Source organism: Micromys minutus, assembly GCF_963924665.1.
Source record: "Micromys minutus genome assembly, chromosome: 3".
In the NCBI taxonomy this organism is placed as follows: Eukaryota; Metazoa; Chordata; class Mammalia; order Rodentia; family Muridae; genus Micromys; species Micromys minutus.
The window spans coordinates 39,444,598-39,463,981 of record NC_137972.1 but is presented as its reverse complement, the minus strand read 5'-3'; the positions used below and the strand labels follow the sequence as shown (position 1 = coordinate 39,463,981).

General features: G+C 38.6%; 1 protein-coding gene across 4 annotated transcripts in view; it reads left to right on the top strand.

Moving 5' to 3' along the window:
* CNTN4 (contactin 4) overlaps positions 1-19,384 on the top strand; it is a gene marked incomplete at both ends in the record, with an annotated part of 500,648 nt that overhangs the window by 349,897 nt on the left and 131,367 nt on the right. For all 4 annotated transcript variants that reach the window (XM_080914740.1, XM_080914738.1, XM_080914739.1 and 1 more), the window contains one exon: positions 5,186-5,336. In XM_080914740.1, coding sequence (XP_080770866.1) covers positions 5,186-5,336 — 151 coding nt within the window. The remainder of the gene's footprint in view (positions 1-5,185; positions 5,337-19,384) is intronic.

Below are 19,384 nucleotides of genomic sequence, written 5' to 3'. Positions count from 1 at the left end.
AATCACTGAGAGATCTGGAAATGGTGTCTCTTCAGAAAAGCTATTTGGCAGTCACCATAAACTCTATAGTGCCTACATTAATGTGATATTCCACATCCTCACAAGGATTTATCACTCATTACTACAAAATGCTGTTTGGATGCACTCTATGTAGTTCACTGGAAAAAAAGAAATAAAAAGATACCAGGAGGTTGGATGCTATGTGATTCTCTTCATGTCTAACATAGTCTCAGTATGGGAAAAGCACACAAAGAAATGGGTTTTTCCCAGGGGTTAAGGGTGGTGTAGTCAAAAGGGCAGGATATGGCTGCAGAGAAAAAGGGTGTTTTTCGGCCATTTTGTTATCTTGACCTCTGCAGTATATATGCAAATCTATATAAGAGACTGATGTAGAACTGATGGTCAGCTTCCTTATTATGCTACCTGCTCTGTTGCCTGTCACTCAAAAAGAGAAGTGCACGGATGGACACAATGGACTGGTCTATGTTGTTCTTAGAACTCTCTGAGCAACTCTACAATTATTTACAAATAAAACTGGGTGTTTGTTTGTTTGTTTTGCTTTAAATGAAGATATAGCTCTCTGATTGTATGAAATTTTTGCAGAAACAAGACCCTGAGTGTCTTTGGTAGAAGTGATTGCTGTATTGGAAATAGTAGTGGAGGGTGGGGAGGGGAGTGTCAGCTTCTTACTCTGGAACAGGAGCCATATAAAGTACTGCTGTAGCTTCCTGTCAAGCTGCTTTAAAATATACTGACACAAACAAGTTAGGGGAGAAGGGTTCATTCACAACTGTTGCAGGTAGCATCTATCCCTGTAGGTAGAATGACTGCAGTGTATCTGCTGTGGCAGGGACTTGAGAGAACAGTCACATTGCATCTAAAGTAAGAATCACAGAGTAGCAAGTGAATGCAGGCTTGCTAGTGCTTAGCTTGCTTTCTTCGGCTTATACACCCTTGCTTAGAGGATGCATCCACCCACAATTAAGATTGTCCTTTCCAAATCAATTAAAGAAACAGAAAAATCCCACACAGGCACACTCTGAGGCCCATCTCCCATTCTAAGTTTTGTTAACAACTAACATTTAATCACCACTAGTACTTTTTGTTCAACATGTGTATTTTTCTTGGCCCACCAAATCACTTTACAATTGTGAGTATGTTTCTTTTTTCTGCTTTATAATACCTTACCCAAAGGACCAAGAGTTGTTAGGATCTTAGTAAAGAAAATGATTGTACGTGAATCAGTCCAAAGTTAAACAGATAGATTGTAGACACCAGAGATATTGGAAATGATACATCACACTGATTAGGGAAAAAAGGAAATCTTCTTCATCCATATTGTGTTAAGCATCTCCTTGTGTATATCTCCATAATCAGGGAGACCAGATTTTAAACCCAGAAATAAATATCCCCATACTTGCACCCCCATTCCCTACCCTTAGCCACCAAGCTGGGAGAAACTTGAGGTTTGTGGTCTGTTACCGCCATTACCTCCCCAGTGGAAGATTAGAATTACTGCATTTGCTCTGGATATTTTTATAGGACAGTGAGGTAATAGCTAAAGACAGTATATAAAGGTTAAAATAATATGAAATTAGAAACTTCCAAATGTGCCAGCCTTAATAGTGTCCACTGGCAATGTTCCCAGTGATGTTTCTACAGGCCAGCTGTGACAGAACACGCATGCAGAATTATCCTTTCCTCTTCAGTAGTGTAGTAAAAACATTGTGCTCTTGGATTTCCCAAACAGTATCGCCACTGCTTATCCAGTTAAAGGATTGCCATTTTATTCTTGCTCTAGAGAAATGGCAGTAACTCAGACACAGAGAGTTCTGTTCCCTAGGGTTCTGATATACCAAGAGTCATTTAATTAATTAAATAGAAATAGTTGTGAAATGCCTAGATGAATTTCCACAGGTTTTCATAGAAGATATAAGGTTAGTCTAATGCAGACCATTGGTAAATAGCTAAAAGTTGCACCTCCCATGAGGAGAGGCTGCTGCATCCTGCATCCCGGCACTGAGGGACTGCTGCCATCTAGTAACTCACGTGAGAAATACTATTCTCCGGGTCTAGCAATGAGCCCCTGCAAAAATCTGTCAGCTGCTCTCAGACTCATGTAGGTAATTTATCTGTTGGTTTTATCATTCCAAAGCTGTGAGAACCACTGCAACTTTAGCTCTTTTGGCATTAAGTGGTTAGTATGAGCAAACAGTGTGTCTTAATGCTGCCCCCCTGTGGATCCTACCAATATGATCTAACAGAACTACCAACCAACCTGTGAGTGCTGAATGGAAACCCCCCCCCCCAAAAAAAAAAAAAAAAAAAAAAAAAACATTTCCTTTTCTTCCAAGATTGTGTGCTAGGCGAGTGTTTGGGTGAATCAGGGTAAACATAGGGAATCGTTAGGAAAAGCATCTTTCTATAAGCTAAGCTGCATCTCAAGTGCACAAGGACATCCTGAAATAGACAGTTGAGAAAACCTGTCCAGTATCCAGAATTTGATAAAGCTTTTATTTGTCCTAGTCTAGAAATCCCTATGGCTTATGGTGACAACTGATACATTTGCAGGGTTAGATAACACCAGAAACAAATGGTCTAGACAACAGGAAAGTATTTTGTGTGTAATTTTATTTTTATGAGAGAATGATGTTCAAGCCAATCTCATCAGAAGATATCCAAAAGGTAATCTGTCTGTAACTGGAATATTACAGATGCCTCTTAAGCCAGTCCTGTTTTCTGCTTTTTATGTGTCTGATACCCTGCAATTTCAAATTCTGTAAAAGCGATATATACGGTTTTTTTTTTTTTTTTTTTTTTTTTTTTTTTTTTTTTTTGACAAATATACCCATGTGTGGTGCACAGTTTGATTTATATAAACTCATTTTGAATGCAGAGGCAGAATTTCTCCTGAACAGATGAAAATATCTGCCTAGAGTGATAAATGCATGTGTGTAGAAAGAGCAGTAAGAAGAGATGTTTTTATGAGAAAGGGTTTGTAACATTATTTCAAATGTTCCCTTTAAAAGATCTCTGGAAGACTTGATTTTATTTTTATGCTTTTGTGTCAGTTTGGATGTTTACCTAATTTGAGAAGTATGTTCTGCCAAAACATTTACTATGTCAGAGCATAGCTGATGTATGCTGTCTTAGCAAGTGCTAAGTAGAAGATACCAAAAGAGCATAAATGTTTCACATCAGAGTTCTCAACCTGTGGGTCCCGAACCCTTTAGGAGTCAAATGACCCTTTTACAGGGAATTAAATATTAGGATCCTGTTTTTCAGACATTTTTGTTACAATTTATAACAGCAATAAAACTACACTTAGGGAGTAGTAAAGAAATAATTTTATAATTAGAAATCACCACAACTGTGTTAAAGGGCTTCCGCATTAGAAAGGCTGAGAATCTCTGCTTTACATGTTCATGAATTTACTATTGAAGCAACTAGACCAAATACTATTAATGTAGATCAACACAGGCAGGCTGTAGAATAAGATGATGCCAGGTAATCTCATTCACCCATGCTCTGCTGATGCATTCTTCCACATGCATCACTAGTGAGTAGTGCCTAGCTTTTCTGTAATTTTAGCCTTATTTCTTCCACCTAATTATATTTACACACACACACATACACACACACACACAGAGAGAGAGAGAGAGAGAGAGAGAGAGAGAGAGAGAGAGAGAGAGAGAGATGACATTTTATAATATATTTGATTTATGTGTCTTTGATATATTAATGATAGCATAACAGTTTAGTCATACATAATATTTCCTAAGATCTTCTGTTAGTGTCTTATTTCCTAAGTGTGTAATAAGTCTGTCCTAATGATATGTTACATTTGGCCCTTTTACTTTTGTGATGCAACTTTGTAGACAATACTGGTAATACATTATTAGTAGTACAATATTACAATGAGCAATTTTTATTATACACAGCTGGACTTGTACTCTATTTGTCAATTTTGTCAAGTTATTCCTTGAACTGTATATTGTTATGAATTCAAAGTACACACCAAGAGCATAGAATGTCAGCAGCTCAGTGATCCATTTAATTTCAGCTTCACACATGATACCAGCTTGGTTATCACGCCCAGTCACACAGTAATCTTCTCAACATTATTTGTACCTAGGCAATTCTGACACAGATTTTTACTATGGAAGCTCTACATTAACTCTGAAGAAAATAGAGATCTAACAGACAGACTTTATTAATTAATTAGTTTGTTCATTTGCTTATTGGAGGCTAAAGATGATTTATTTTTCACAAAACTAGTAAGTGTTTGATTTTATTAATATATCAGCACAGCATAATGTATACATGTGAGTGGATTCTTTAGAGCAATAGAAGTGAGTGTGTAACAGTTTTCTAAATTTTTATACCAAATGCTAGTGATTTCTTATAGACAGGACAAGCATTATATTGAGTACCCGTGACAAGAGTTGAGCAGAACCCTTCTTTGTAAAGAGGAACTCAAAGGCACTCATATAAGGACTCTCTAGTGGACACAGAGGACAGAGAGAGAGACAGAGAGACAGAGAGACAGACAAAGATGGAGAGAGACAGAGACAGAGAGACAGACAAGATAGAGAGAGACAGAGATGGAGAGACAGAGAGAGAGAAAGGGATACCAACAGGGGGAGATAAAGGGAATGACAAAGAAAGACCTAGCAGGGAAGCAGGGGAAGGGTAGGGGATAATAAGGGAGGGAGGGAGAAAAGTATGGAGAGAGAATGCTGTGTTATAAACCAAAACTGGCAACTGTCAGAGAATGGGGGCACGTTAGCATACACAATCAGGAAACTTGCCAACTGTGGCTTTTTTGTTTTGTTTCTTTCCCTATTGCTTCTCTTAAATTTTTAAAGTTTTGTCCATTTGAAGGTAGAATAAATTTTTCAAGAGAATCCTCCACAGGGGGCTAAGAATGTTTCTATCTTGATCTTCATGCAGGATACAAAATCCATCAAGTTATACATCCATAGAGCAGCTGCACTTTATCATATATAAATCATGAATTATATTTTAATAACCCATCCAAACACACGGTGCTGAATGTTTTCCATCAGAAAAAAAAAAATTAGCTCCTGTCTCTGATGAGCCATAGTAACTATCACAGAAAGAAAAATAAGCCAAGTTGTTATTCCTTCCACAATAATTTGTTATTTTTCTATATTTTCTCTAGCTGAAAGTCCAGATTTTTCAAGAACACTCTTAAAAAGAGTAACACTTGTCAAAGTGGGAGGTGAAGTCATCATTGAGTGCAAGCCAAAAGCATCCCCAAGACCTGTCTATACCTGGAGAAAGGGAAGAGAAATATTAAGAGAAAATGAAAGGTATTGTGTTGAAATATTTTAAATATTTTATTGACTTGTAATAGATTATCTATCTGTTATACTTGAGCAAATAATCAAATCCAGAAGGTATTTAAGACCATTGATAACAATTGCTTCTTCTTAATAATGGAGTTCTAGAAGCCTTCTAAGCCTTTTAATTCTTCTAAGAGAGAATTAATGAATACTCAAAAGATGCCTGCAGGTAAGCAGCTAAAAATATACAGTGAGCCTAATTTTTTTTTTCTGTGTGCATCTACCCATTGTAATTCCTTGGCTTAGCTGAGTCAGTCTAGTACCATACCATGACAACTCTTCGAGTATTTGCCAAAATCTCTCGCGATCCTTCTGTTATGTGGGTGGCCTATAGCCAATGGCTCTGTGTTCTTGTTCATCATTTCATTTGTATCTCTGTGTGGTATCAGATTTGTTCTAATATATAAATTATTTGCCTCTGCTTCCTGTAATACACAAATTGCATTCAGAAAGCATATTGTTCAAAGGATGCAAATTTGTATGAGTTACTTGGAGTTTGACATCAGATAGTACCAAGTAACACATATTTCCAAGACCTTGTCTTAGCTGTCACCCCTGTAAAACATCCTCTACCCCCTTTCTGTAATGTATTCGATCTGTTGCAAAAAGGGTAATTATGCATGAGCCTGTGTTTGTCACCCATAAGACAGAATTTACCAGCTGTATACATAATGATTTTAATTGATGTTAAAGGGCAAGTATTTCTAGATCCAATAAGGAAGCATTTAAAAATGTGTGTATCTACCCTTTTACACCTGTACACCGTCACATTTGCATATACAAATTAGATCACCGCACTGATAATGTTGTTCATTTTAATAGTTTTTTTAATAAACAAACGGTATGGTTTCTAAGTAATATACATTCACACATGTATTAACTTCATAACAGGCATTTCTGATTCCTGATACATTAAGAAAGCAGACAAGTAGATACTGGAAAAATATTCAAATTTTAAGGCAAATCTGTAAATTGAAAGCAAATAGTTTTCATTGTTATTAACACATATTAACTACACATAATAGATTTTATTATAACATTTTGTGCACATCTATAATTTATTTAAATTATCTTCACCCTCTTACCCTTGTCCACTCCCTTTACTATAGGTTTCCTTTCTCTCCCTACCTAATCTTCCTTTTAATTTCATATCTTGATTTGTGCATTTCAGTGAGCCAGTGAATTCAGTTAGGGTTGCTTACAGGAGCATGGACCAGCAACAATACCACTGGAGAAGATGTCTCTTTTTTCCCCCAAGACCATGGACTATAATTCCTTAAGGAGCGGGGTCTCGTGACTCCCACCCCATTCCATAATATGTCAGCAGGCCCAAGTGTGGTGGAGGTTTTGAGCAAGCAATTCTAATGCTGCCGTTCAAGAATGCAGCCGCTGTGTCTTACCCACAAGAGAGTATTATACAATATTGCACACTTTGAGTTTTCTGCCCCCCTCTTCCTTTATGCTTTCTGGACTTTAGAAGAGAAGATTTACATGACCCACTGAGGTTTGAGCATTCGGAAGCTCACCTCAGTATGAACCCAAACAGAAAGCACCATCTATGGCAAAAAGAAGCTTCTCTTTGCAAACATGACAGCACTGCTGGTCTATAGGGAATGAGACAACTTTTCAGGACACAGTTCGACAGGTATATCACATCATTTTAGCAATACAACAGTACAAGAAAGCAGGGTTTCTTACTGAAGCACAGGCAATAATCCATTCTCCCTAGTGTTCCTCAAAATGTGCTGTGTGAGATTACATTTAATGGCCACATATTTTTAAATGTAATTGAATTATAATTAGTATGAATCATGTACATTGCTTAGAATAAGGCTTCATTTTTTTTCAGGCTCATATACATATACACAAATATATATATATATATATTTTTTCTTTTTTATTAGATATGTTCTACATTTACATTTCAGATATTATCCCCTTCCCCCAATTCCATTCCCCCTTCTCCCATTTCTTAAGGCTTAAAACCATTTAACAGAGGTTGGGAACCCTCTATGGACGAATTACTGAAAGATCTGAAGGAACTGAAGGAAATTATAGTATCAACTAACCAGAAACCCTCAGAGCACCCAGAGACTAAGCCACCAACAAAAGAGCTACATATTATCTGGCCTCAGTGGGAAAAGATTTGCTTAATCCTGTAGAAACTTGATGCCCCAAGGAAGGGGATGCTAGGAGGGTGAGGAGGGAGTTGATGAGTCCTCCAGGGGGCATAAGGTAAAAAATTAATGGAGTAGGGACCAGAAAGGGGCAACATTTGGAATGTAGATAAATAAAATAATTAATATAAAAATAAGATGATTTAAGAATATAATATTAGGAGAAAGATATGGTGTTAAAGAAAGCTCTTAAAGAGCACCAAAGTTCCACTCCTAGCATTCATGTTTGGTGGCACACAGCCTGTTAACTCTAGCTTCAGGGGATTTGATGCCCTTCTCAGGCTTCCATACATCTACCCCCCCACACACAGGTAACACACACACACACACACACACACACACACACACACACACGTACCCACGTTGGGGGGGGCAGTAGAAGAAAGAGGGAGAAGGAGGGAGAGAGAAATAAAATAAAATCTACATAAATAAAGTGCTTTATAAAATGATAATAGATTTGATAATAGATTTAAATACACATCAAAACCATAAATGAATAAAACTTATGTAATTATTGAGAACTAATCTAGGAAGCACACTAGGCTAGTACTGAATCCATGGTGATCTAAAATGTCAGAAACCATTTCTCATTCAAAATACATATCAGCAAAGTTCTGTTGATGGTGCTGCTCTCCTACAAGTACTGCCTCAGAAGACCAGCTCTTTCGGTTGCTGTACCACTGCATAATAAAAAGGATCAAGCCTTTTAGTATTTCAGGCTGGAAATGAAGCAGCTTTGTGTTTATTGATACACCGTAAGTCCAAACAAGCCAGTGACACCTTAAAGAAAAATATCATTTTGCTACATACCTACAAGAAAAGAAAGAACCTAACTATGCACGCATATTTATGCATGCCATCATAATATTTTAGACTGCATTAATGGTAGTTCATTACCACTAAAGCTTAATCATTTTCACATAACTGATTTTAATTTTCTCTTACAAAATAGTATAATATTGTGCCAGTTTCTATAAGGATTTGATTTTATTATTTCTATGACTATATTTATTGTAATGTCTTCTCTGTTCAAGTTGTTGGTTTCATTCATAGACATCAAGCATGCTTCCACATTCATTTGACGCACGCACGCGCGCACACACACACACACACACACACACACACAAATAATGTATTTCAGCTGAAGATACTCCCTACTGTCACTTAGTTCCTGCTATTTGTCACCTCCATCACTAGTGTCACCAGTCTGGTCCTAAAGCGTCACTATTAGCACTTCATCTCCATTATGGGTGCCGTGCTCTCGTGTATCTGCTGCACTCCTTTCACCATTATTAAGTAAAATGGATTTGGTCATATAGATGTGCTCAAAACCAGCCAAGTGGAATATAATGGGAACAGTCAGGACGTCCGTGCCCTACAGCCACATGAAGATGAAAGTCTGGTATTGGACCATTTCATTTTCCAGGAGAAAGGAGATGCCTAGATTTTTTTTTTTTTTTTTTTTTTTTTTTGAAATTTTGATTCTTAGAAACAAGAGACCACATTTTTCTAATGTTGATATATAATCAAGTTGGTTGAAGGTCTATAGGTTTTTAACCTCCAAGGCATAAGACATATGCCCCGTTGACCACTTCATACAGTTTAAAGAGTTAGAAATCAAACAAAGCTAAATATTGTTTCCTCATTAGCAACAGCAAATGCTGTTTTTCTCTTTTTTCTTGGTAGAGATGGAAAATAATTAAGTGGACAAATGAGCAAAATCAATCAGAAGTGTTATCTGTGAGTGAAAAAATTATAATCCATATTTTAGAAGAAGATTGAGATAGTGGGCCAATATGAATGTTAATTAGTATTGAGTAATAATTTCTAACATACTGCCTTATTAGCCTTAATTCTCTATTGAGACTATTCTCTTCCTAATCAAATAGTGAGTCTTTAACCTTTAAATGTGAATTATTAATCCTGTAATTACAAAGCATGGGTGTAACTACACTAAGACAAAACTTCATTATCCACCATTCTAGTTTATTAATGTTCTTCCTAAATTCAATTTTTTAAAGATTTGATCAGACCATGCTTATCAATTGCTATTTAATTCCAGTTTCAACTGCTTAACTGTCCATGAGTGAGTATGCCACAAAAGCATAAAAAGAAACATGAAGGAAATTCAGGATCTTTTATCTTAAAGTCAGATGATAGTGGTTATGTTAGTTCAGTGGCCAGAGCCTTGGAAATCCTGGTTTAACAGCAGGATTTTAGTTGTTTTAAATGTGTAGTTATAAAATTATTAGTTCTATTTGTTTCCAATGTTAAAAGACTAACTTTGCTTTACTTATATTAACCCAACCACCCAAATTAAAGTTGAACAAGTAAAATAATTGTTTAGCTTTGCTCCAGGGCAGGCCCCACATCCACATGTCCATAGAATGTTTTCTATTTTCTTATATGTTTGCCAAGCTATTAGTGTTAGTGATATCAGATGTTTAGAACAACCTCACCACTCCAGTCCTTGAGAGGGAACACTAGTCACCATGGAAATTATTCCAATCATTTGGATGAATTGAGCAATTAAGTTTACTAACTGAATAAAGTTGATTATTTTGTTTACTTTTAGTTTTGCAACAGAAGGCCCTTGAGGCAAATAAGATTGGTTTTATGCTGTAACAAAAGCATCAATATGCAGCAAGAGCCAAGTCATTAATAACCTAAACTCCTAGAATTTTAAATACAAGGATAATCATTATATCCATTGAGATGGATTCTTACGGTTGTAAGTTAGACTAAACTCAACAGGGTTAAGTACGAATGAGAATTTTCTGGCCACCTACCTGAGATCATGATGTGTCTGTAGACTGTTGACTCTAACCATGGCTAACAAGAAACCATCAGAATTCTGTCATGCTTGCTGTGTCTCTTCAGCATCTCTCTTCACCTTGGTTCCATTCTCCAACAAACTGTTTTCTGTGGGTATTATGAGGGTGACCATTAGCCGTTAAGGTTGCCCTACATTCCAAGAATCACAGACTTTCTGGAGGAGATTTGCTAGGTCTCAGCTAAGCCTGACTTGGCCCCAGTTCTTCTCTGAATCATGTGTAATCAGGAAGTATCTGGTTACCCTTCGGACTGATTGGGTGGATATGAGTAGGGCGATTATATTTGAAGGCATATGGAGAAATGCCTCCACCAACCACTTAGAAAAAAATGATTCTCAGCCTTCCTAATGCTGTGATCCTTTAATACAGTTCCTCATAGTGTGGTGACCCAACTATAAAATTACTTTTGTTGCTCCTTCATGAATGTAATTTTGCTACTGTCAAAGAGGTTTGTCAGAGAGGTCACAACCCACAGGTTGAGAACCACTGCCTTAGACTGAAAGTGCTGTACAAGGTTTACCAAATAAATCCAGCTGCAACTGCAAAATGTGAGAATTCAGTGTGGGCAGACACCACTGCCAAATGCCTCCTACTATAATCCGTACAGATCCCGTCCCTCATCCAGGACAAGGGTTCACATAAGATTTACCCTTCATCAGTTACCAGGTATGTCTAATGATGGAGAAACAGGTAGATGAGAAATGATATTCCCAGTACCATCCACTTACTTTCTGAAGCTATACTAACAAATCTAATCTAATCTAATCATCTTTACTTCTCTGGTCTTTTTATATACTTACTGAAAATCTACTCACATTTCCCCTTCTAGATCTTCCCCAAGGTCGAATGTTCCATTTCTTTCTGATGTTCTTCATATGATAATTTCACCACTTACCCTGCATCATATTAGTCACTTCTTTTAATAATAATTTTATAATAATTTAATTTTTTCAAAGTATATCACCCTGAATTAAAGGTGGCATTCATGAGGAAAGAAGCCTTTTTTATTCACCAATACAGAGAAGGATCATTATTGTTCAGTGAACTCTCTAAAAAGAAACATTGTGTCTACTGAACTTAGATTAGTGAAGTGGAGAAGTAAGTAAGTCATGTTAGAAAACTGCTTCCTATCAATAGTTACTTTAAAATATAACCTGGTGTTTAAAAGGCAAGTATGGACATCTGAAAAATTCCCCTAGAAGAGATAGTTTACTTCCTACTGAAGCTGGGAAAGAAAAAGTAATGGAATGTTACTCTAGTTAACACTGTAAATAAAGACTTATTCATAATCTCATTTGAATAGTCTACTCCCCCCTCACTTTCTCATGGACATAAAAGTGATACACTATGTAAAGTTAATAGATAATAGCTAAGTATAGGTAGGCCAATGAATAGTACAGAAAAGAGTCTCAAAACAGCCTAAATACCGCAGGCCTCATTCTGGACAGCAGCATAATGCTCTGCTTAAAACTACCCAACTTCATTTTTCTTCAGAAACAAAACACTCCTTGGGCGTTTGCTATTCACTAGGCCTACTGCTTGGCACTGAGAATAAAGGGGAAAAAATAGATAAAGCTAGTCCTCAAGATGCTCGTAGTCTACTACCAGGGTCCACGAGCAAGATCACATGAGTTTTTGTCAGTAACACTGAGGGTTAGATTATAAAGTTGGTATATTAAGTGTTGGAAAGAAACACTGAAAAACGAAAGAGAGCAATAGATTGTAGAGATTTCATGTTTATGTCTGAGGAGCTTAGACTTGACCCTGAACACCCTCGATGGAATTGAAGAATTTGATTGTGTAGTTATGCCTAGCTGTGTGCATGCTATGGAAAGATTGCTTCATCGGCAACCAACAGCAAAAACCAAAGTGAAAGAGGAGAGTGAGCTCAGGGAGGCCAACAATAGGTAGCAAGCAGTCTGGGATCAAAATCATGAGTGGCTGAATAGTATCAGCATCCCTTGAATAAAGACAGGAGACAGATGCATAGGCTAGAATTTAAGACCTATACTGATATATTAAGTAGAAGGATTGAGAAATCAAGAAAGAGAGAGAATAAAAAAAAAAAAAAAAAAAAAAAAAAAACACCATGGCAACAAGGATCTCTACTTAAACAGCAGGTAAATGACAATGTATTTGCTGGAATTGTCTTTTTTTTTTTTAAATTAGGACCTGGAGCAATGACTCTGTAGTTAGGAAGTAGTACATACTTCTTAGGCAGAGCCAGCACTCACATGGTGACTCACAGCCACCTGTAACTCCAGGTCCAGGGGATCTGATGATCTCTTCTAGCTTCTGTGGGCACTAGGGTCACACATAATATACATGCATATATATAGGCAAAACTGTAAGGTGCAGAACATAATTTTTTTAAAACTTCTTCAAAAGAAATGTGAAGGAAAGAATAGTTAATATCTGTTTGTGTATATGTGTGTGTATGGGTGTATGTGGTATGTGTGTATGTGTGTGTATGTATAAGTGTTTGTATGTGTGTATGTGGTGTGTGTGTGTTTGGAATGTGTTCTTGCTTTAAGCAACACCAATTTAGCATATATGACCACTGAAAGCACCAACATTCTAAAATGACCTGACTAGGCCTCACCTGTGTAGGTTCTATTCCTTTTTGAGACTTTATAGGAGAATCCATTTTCTGCCTCTTGGAACTCCTCCAACCCATGATTTGTGGCCCCTTTTTTCTGTCTCCAAGTTAGCACAGGTGAGTGCTCCTTATATCTGTCTGACTTTCTCTCCTCCCTCCCCATATCATTTGGGTTGGACGCTATATGTTCATTTTGCCTTTCCAATATGTCACACATTCATCTAGACCCCTGCCTAGTACTCAGTGGGTTCTTTGTGGTCATTTCCTGGTAGAAAGTTGAAAACGTCATGCTAGGCAGAGAGATGCACACAGGGAACTAGTCATCACCCATAGGTAAGAAGCTCTGAAGAGGAGCTCATCAGCAACCATGTTGAGGTCAGAGCATTTTGTCCATCAACGGAAGGAGCCCTCAGGAACCATCATTTTCATAGAAGATAAAGAAGCCAGCTGTCAAGGAGAATAAGGATAAAAATATAAAATCATAGCTAGAACGTAACAGATGCAAGCCAAAGCAGTAGAATTATGCAAGAAAGAGCAAGTGGCTTCTAATCTTCAGAGGGTCAGGGCTTAGGGTGGGACAGCAGCATGGCGACCCCTGGAGCTAGTGACCCTCTGGATGCTGAGACTGCAAATGCCCCATTTGTTCAGCATATTGACCCATCAGGGAGAATTTGATCCCTGTGTAGCTGCAGTTTATGGGGGAGGTGCAGTTTTTCTAGTGGCAGAAAACACTGCCACAGTGGTTTACCTGAAACATTGTTACCAGACTGGGCATCTGTGGCCCCTCTATTAGTGATTTACAGGAACATCTTTTACTCATTGTCCCCAGAGCATTTTCTTGATGAACTGGAAGACCAGGCCAAAGCTGCCTAAGCCCGTACTCCTGAAAGGGATGTGTCTTCAAACTGTTGGAGCCACTCTGTATGTTGAATGACATCCGGTGACCTCACAGCATCTGTGGCTTATTGTGACTTACTGTGGACTGACTCATCCCAAGAACCTAGATACTGTTCTTTGACCACTGCCAAAGGGAGATTGCTCATTTCCCATGCTGCCTTTTTCATTCCCACGTTTAAGCAATAATCAGCTTTGCCTTTCCCCAGGCTGTATCATTTATCCCTTTAACTCCCCGGGCTCCAACTTTTAAGAGGAGGAGTGTGTGGCATATCTACAGAGCCAGAGCCTAACTTGGGAAAGATGGGGTCAAATTAAGAGTAATAAAATGAGTCATCTCTCCAAATAAATAAATAAATAAATAAATAAATAAATAAATAAATAAATAAATACATACATAAATAAATACATAAATAAATGGATGTTAGACCAAATTACTGTGGATCAGTATCAAAGACAGAAACACCACATTGCACATTTAGAATTTTCACTATGTCTTCTTGGAACAAAGTACGTATTTGGTTTTGCCTGCCCTACACAGTATAACCCCATGAAGGCTAAAGATCTGCTAAAACACTCAACCCTAACAGGAATAAAATCATGTTCACATGTCTTTTTAGAGACACTGACATCTGCCTCCAAGGTGAAATCAGATCATGGCCTCAATTTGCCTGTCTTCCCAAAGGCATTTAAAAGAATTGAAATTCATGTAAAACATGGAAGGGAATCCCAGCACAGGGCTGTGAAACTCCACCTTGTATGCAAGGTGTGAAACCCAGGTCTGAAGACAACAAATGTGACGACAGGCATTTGCCCAGAAGGCCGATTGAGTCCTAGTGTGGGAGGGGAAGCTGATTGCTTGAGGCGATCAGGTTCTCTTCTGGAGGCACGTTGTCTATCTATGTGCTCCTAATGAGAAACCTGACCTCCGGATAGCTCATACAGTTGCTGCAGAGCTATACTGTTCTGTTATTAGGGCTTCTGCCCTAGGGAACAATTATGTTATTGCAATAATTAGAGGCAGTTCATCTCCATAATAATGGAAATCCTGCCTTGGAGGCAAAACAACATCAAAGCAACAGCAAGCACAGTGGTTCTTCTTGGAATCTGTTGCCCTGCTTATTGATGGTACTATATGATATCACTTTAGTTTTGCATGCACTGTTGTAGAACTAAACCTTATACTGCTTCTCCAAGTCTTGTTCTAGAACTTTAACCTGTTACCTCAGCTTGCCTGACTTGGAGCTACTGATCAGACGCTCAGAGGTTTATGAACTTTAGCACCTCTGTGCAACTATGACAGGGTAGAGAGAGATTTCTTTTCAATGTTTCTTATGACACATTCATTTGTGGATAGTCCTTTGAAAGACTCCATGACTTTACCACAACAGTCTTCTCAACCTTAACATAGGGCATTATGTCATAATATGGTCAGGGGGGAATTTACCTACTGATCACACTAAGACAATGACCTGAAACTGGCCTGAGGCTTTGTTTGTGTCAAGCTGCTGAGTATTGTTTAGGTCTCAAACACATATAAGGAACTCATTGGGGGGAACTGTAAAATCAGGTCCTCAATCTAAAATCAATGTTTGTTTTCTTGCTAAATGTCCTTTGCACTGTTTCCTATATATTATGTTCCTTCTGCTAGCCAGAAAAAGCCATCTGCCCCTTTCTTCATTCTCAATCTTTCTATTAACCTTAAAACTGTTAAACCCCTGAGCAGCTTTCCTTGGGACCAGACCTTATCCGGGTTTGCAAAATGCAGAAGCTTCCCACATCAGACTTCTGATTAATTCATTTAAATAAATGCCTGTCACGTCTCTCATCCCCCTCTGTACAACAAATATTTAATATGATAGACATAATGTCATTGAAATCAGGCTTCTGTGGGTGACATAAAATGAGAGACTCAAAAAAAATTCTGCAGTCATTTAAAGGGCAAGCACTATTCATCCCATTCTTGTGGAAACTTTGTTTATAGATGTGATGGGCTAGTTTTCATTTCTTCTCATGGGCTACAAAGGTTGAGGTGAGAGATGGTATTGGTTAGAGCATACAGGTAGCCCCTTGCATTGTGCCCAGAATGCTATAGATACTCAATATTTTCATGAGTAATGAAGAAGCCAGCTCCTCCAGTTGGTATATGGTATCTCCCCCACAGTGTTTAAACGTGGACCTGTTTGGAGAAGCAATGGCATCTTTCTATTGTGAGGCTCGGAAAGATGACAGTGGCTTACTAGGGAAGGTTAAATTCTAACTCTGCTTGGACCTGAGTTCTTGAGTGATCAAGTTCCATGGAGCCCTACCCTCGCATTACCCACTGATGCGGATATGAATCTGCCATGCCTTCCATGCCTTGAGAAATGGAAACCGCAGGCTAAAATGAATATCTTAGGTCGTTTCTGTTGGATGATCCATCACAGCAATCAGACAGAAAAAAAACAAAACAAAACAAAAAAAAAACACTAAAACAGCCAGACAAAAGCATTTGCTCCTTGGAGTGGACTGGTGAGCATGATGGTGGAATATTTCAGTATGAAAAACAGTATTTAAAACATTTTATTTGAAAGGAAACAGAAATATTTTAACTGAGGCATTTCTTAACCTGGTTAGTAACCTGGTATAAAAAAACAAAGTACACACAAGGAGGGTCCCATGGCTCCAGCCACATCCGTAGGAAAGGACCGCCTTATCTGGCATCACTGGGAGGGGTGCCCCTTGGTCCTATGGAGGCTTGATGACCCCGAATGCTAGGTCACTGAGTTAGGAGTGGGAGGACAAGTGGGGTAGCACCCTCACAGAGGCAGGAGAGGGGGTTTGTGTAGGGGAGACTGGGAAGGGGTGTAACATTTGAAATGTAAATAAATAAAATAACCAATAAATAAAAGAAAAGTAAAAATGACAAACAGCAACAACAAAACCACAATGTGACAAACTGGGCTTATACTTCACTGAGGACCAGACAGTTCAGGAGGGTACTGCTACACCTTTCTACACTTCCTTTAAGGGGCATCCTATCTTTAGCCATTTGAATTTGGCACCTGTACTCAGCGTGTGAATTGTGATTTAATGTGCATTCAACCAGGAAACCGCCAGGCTTCCTAGGGGCGGAATTTCTCTGTCAGCACATCTGTACAGCAAAGACCCAGGGAACTTCCCCAGGAAAGTTCTGCATATCAGCACCTATTGACTGTACCAACACTAACAGAGATATACCAAGTCTCAGGCTGAGGAGGTGGCTCAGCCAGAAATAGCTGGCCTGAGACAGCACTCACATAAAAAGCTGAACTTGGCCACACACATTCTTGTGACTCCATCCCTCTTGGGAACAGAGGGAGGGGTATTACTCTGGTTTATTGACCATCTCTCTAGACATAAGTTCAATCTCAAAAACAAAAAAAAAAAGGCAAAAAGTAATTGAGCATATCATCTGATATTTCTCTGGCTTCTCTACCAGTGTATAGCATGAATATCCACACACACACACACACACACACACACACACACACACACACATATATATATATATATATACATGTATGTCATGTATGTCATATATATGTATATATATACACATACAAATACATCATATACATACCATATACACATATACATACACATGAACATGAATCTTATACACATGATATACATATACAAATGCATATGCATATACATCATATACATACAAGCATATGCATGCACCATATACATTACAGATACACACGTACTCATGTATATGTATAGGTATATTTATGCACTTTATATGATTGTATATCATATGTGTGCAGGTGTGTAGTGGTGTGTTTCTGTGTGTATGTGTCCAAATCTTAATTTTTCACAAATTCTGAGACGGATCCACACAACTGGATATTTTGTGTTTCCTAGGTGAGCCTGTGTTAGTGTCCCTCCCATATCCTCATGGTATTCAATGACTTATAAGACTTTAGAACAGCATTTCTCAACCTGTGGGTCACAAGTCCTTTATTGTCACATATCAAATATCCTGCATATCAGATGTTTACATTGCAATTCCTAACAGTAGCAAAATTACAGTTATGAAGTAGCAACAAATTAATTTGGTGGTTGGGATCAACCCACCACAAGGAACTGTATTAAAGTGTCCCAGCTCTCAGGAGGTTGAGAAACTCTTCTCTAGAGCGTCTCTCTCACCTCAGACTCTCACTGGTTTTCTTGGTTTCCTCAAAGAGCCTTTTTGTCCAGACAAAAAGTCGTTCCACAGGACATCTCTTCCTAAAATGCTCTTTCCCAGACAGAGCCTAGAGGCCCCAAGCTGGGTGCACTGCCTTATGCTTGTGCCCCGTCATCTGAAACTTGTGAAATGAAAAGAAAAAGGGCATTTTGTGACACCCAGTAGAGGCACTGATGTCACACTCCAGCGTCCACACTTTATTGAAGGCAACCATGCCCGTTCCTTGCTTAACCATCCATGGCTGTCTTCACACCGGGACAAAGTTGGTTGCTTTCAATAGAAACTTGGCTCCCAGAGCCTGAAACGCTGCCTGTCTAGTCCTTCACAGGAGAAAGTCTCCCCAAGCCGGTTCTGTCTGACAGACAGAGAAACAGGAAAGCATCCTCAGAGCTGTATAGCCCTCCCCCTGGCTGAGTTTCTATTTTATTTTGACTTTATTTGGGTTTCCTGTGCTTACACTTTTGATTACATTGTCTCTTCCACTGGGCCCATCTAATGCAAAGTGAAGGACAAGGAAATTTGGTTGGAGCCCTGAATTATTTCCCTTGGCTCTCTAGAGCAAGAGCTCTTGACTTTTGCCAAAGAAGCCTCTTTTGGAATGATGAGAACCCCTTGGAGAAATTAGATCAAGGGTGGGGCCTTTGAACGTGAAAGGAAAACACAGGAGGCAAAATCTGGCAGAGTGCCAGAGCCAACAGCAACCTGGCTATTTTCCCCACATCTCTGACCAATTCCACATTGTCGCAAAGCAAAGACAAGCTAGAAACCCACCCCTTGTCAGGGACCCATTGTCACCGCAGCTGGCTTACATGGTGGCTTTCTCTTAATTTTATGTTCATAAAATAACCAGCTCGGGAGAGAAGAGGGAGGAATCATAAGACTGGTTTTCTAGGGCTTTATAAAACATTATTGTCACAATGATACACCCAAGAAGCAGTTTCAAAGCCACCAACAAAACACAAATTAACATAATAGAGTCCAAACATCTCAAACAATGGTGCTTAGGGAACACTCAGTGAAGACACTATCCCTGGCAGGCAAGACCTGCCAATAGTAACTCCCAACAGAATATCTGTATGAGCTGCTGTCAAAGCAAGTGATCCTTATAAAGAAGTAAAGAGCAGAGAGGGGGTGTGTGCATATTGGCATATGTAGTACTGGATGACAGGTATCAGCAAGTCACATAAGTGCAAGAAATGAGAGTGGGGTAGACACAATGTCTGCAGAGCTTAGTAGGAAGAAATAGAATCATCCTCAATAAGACAATGCTATGAGTTTCTTCAGAGATTATTGACATT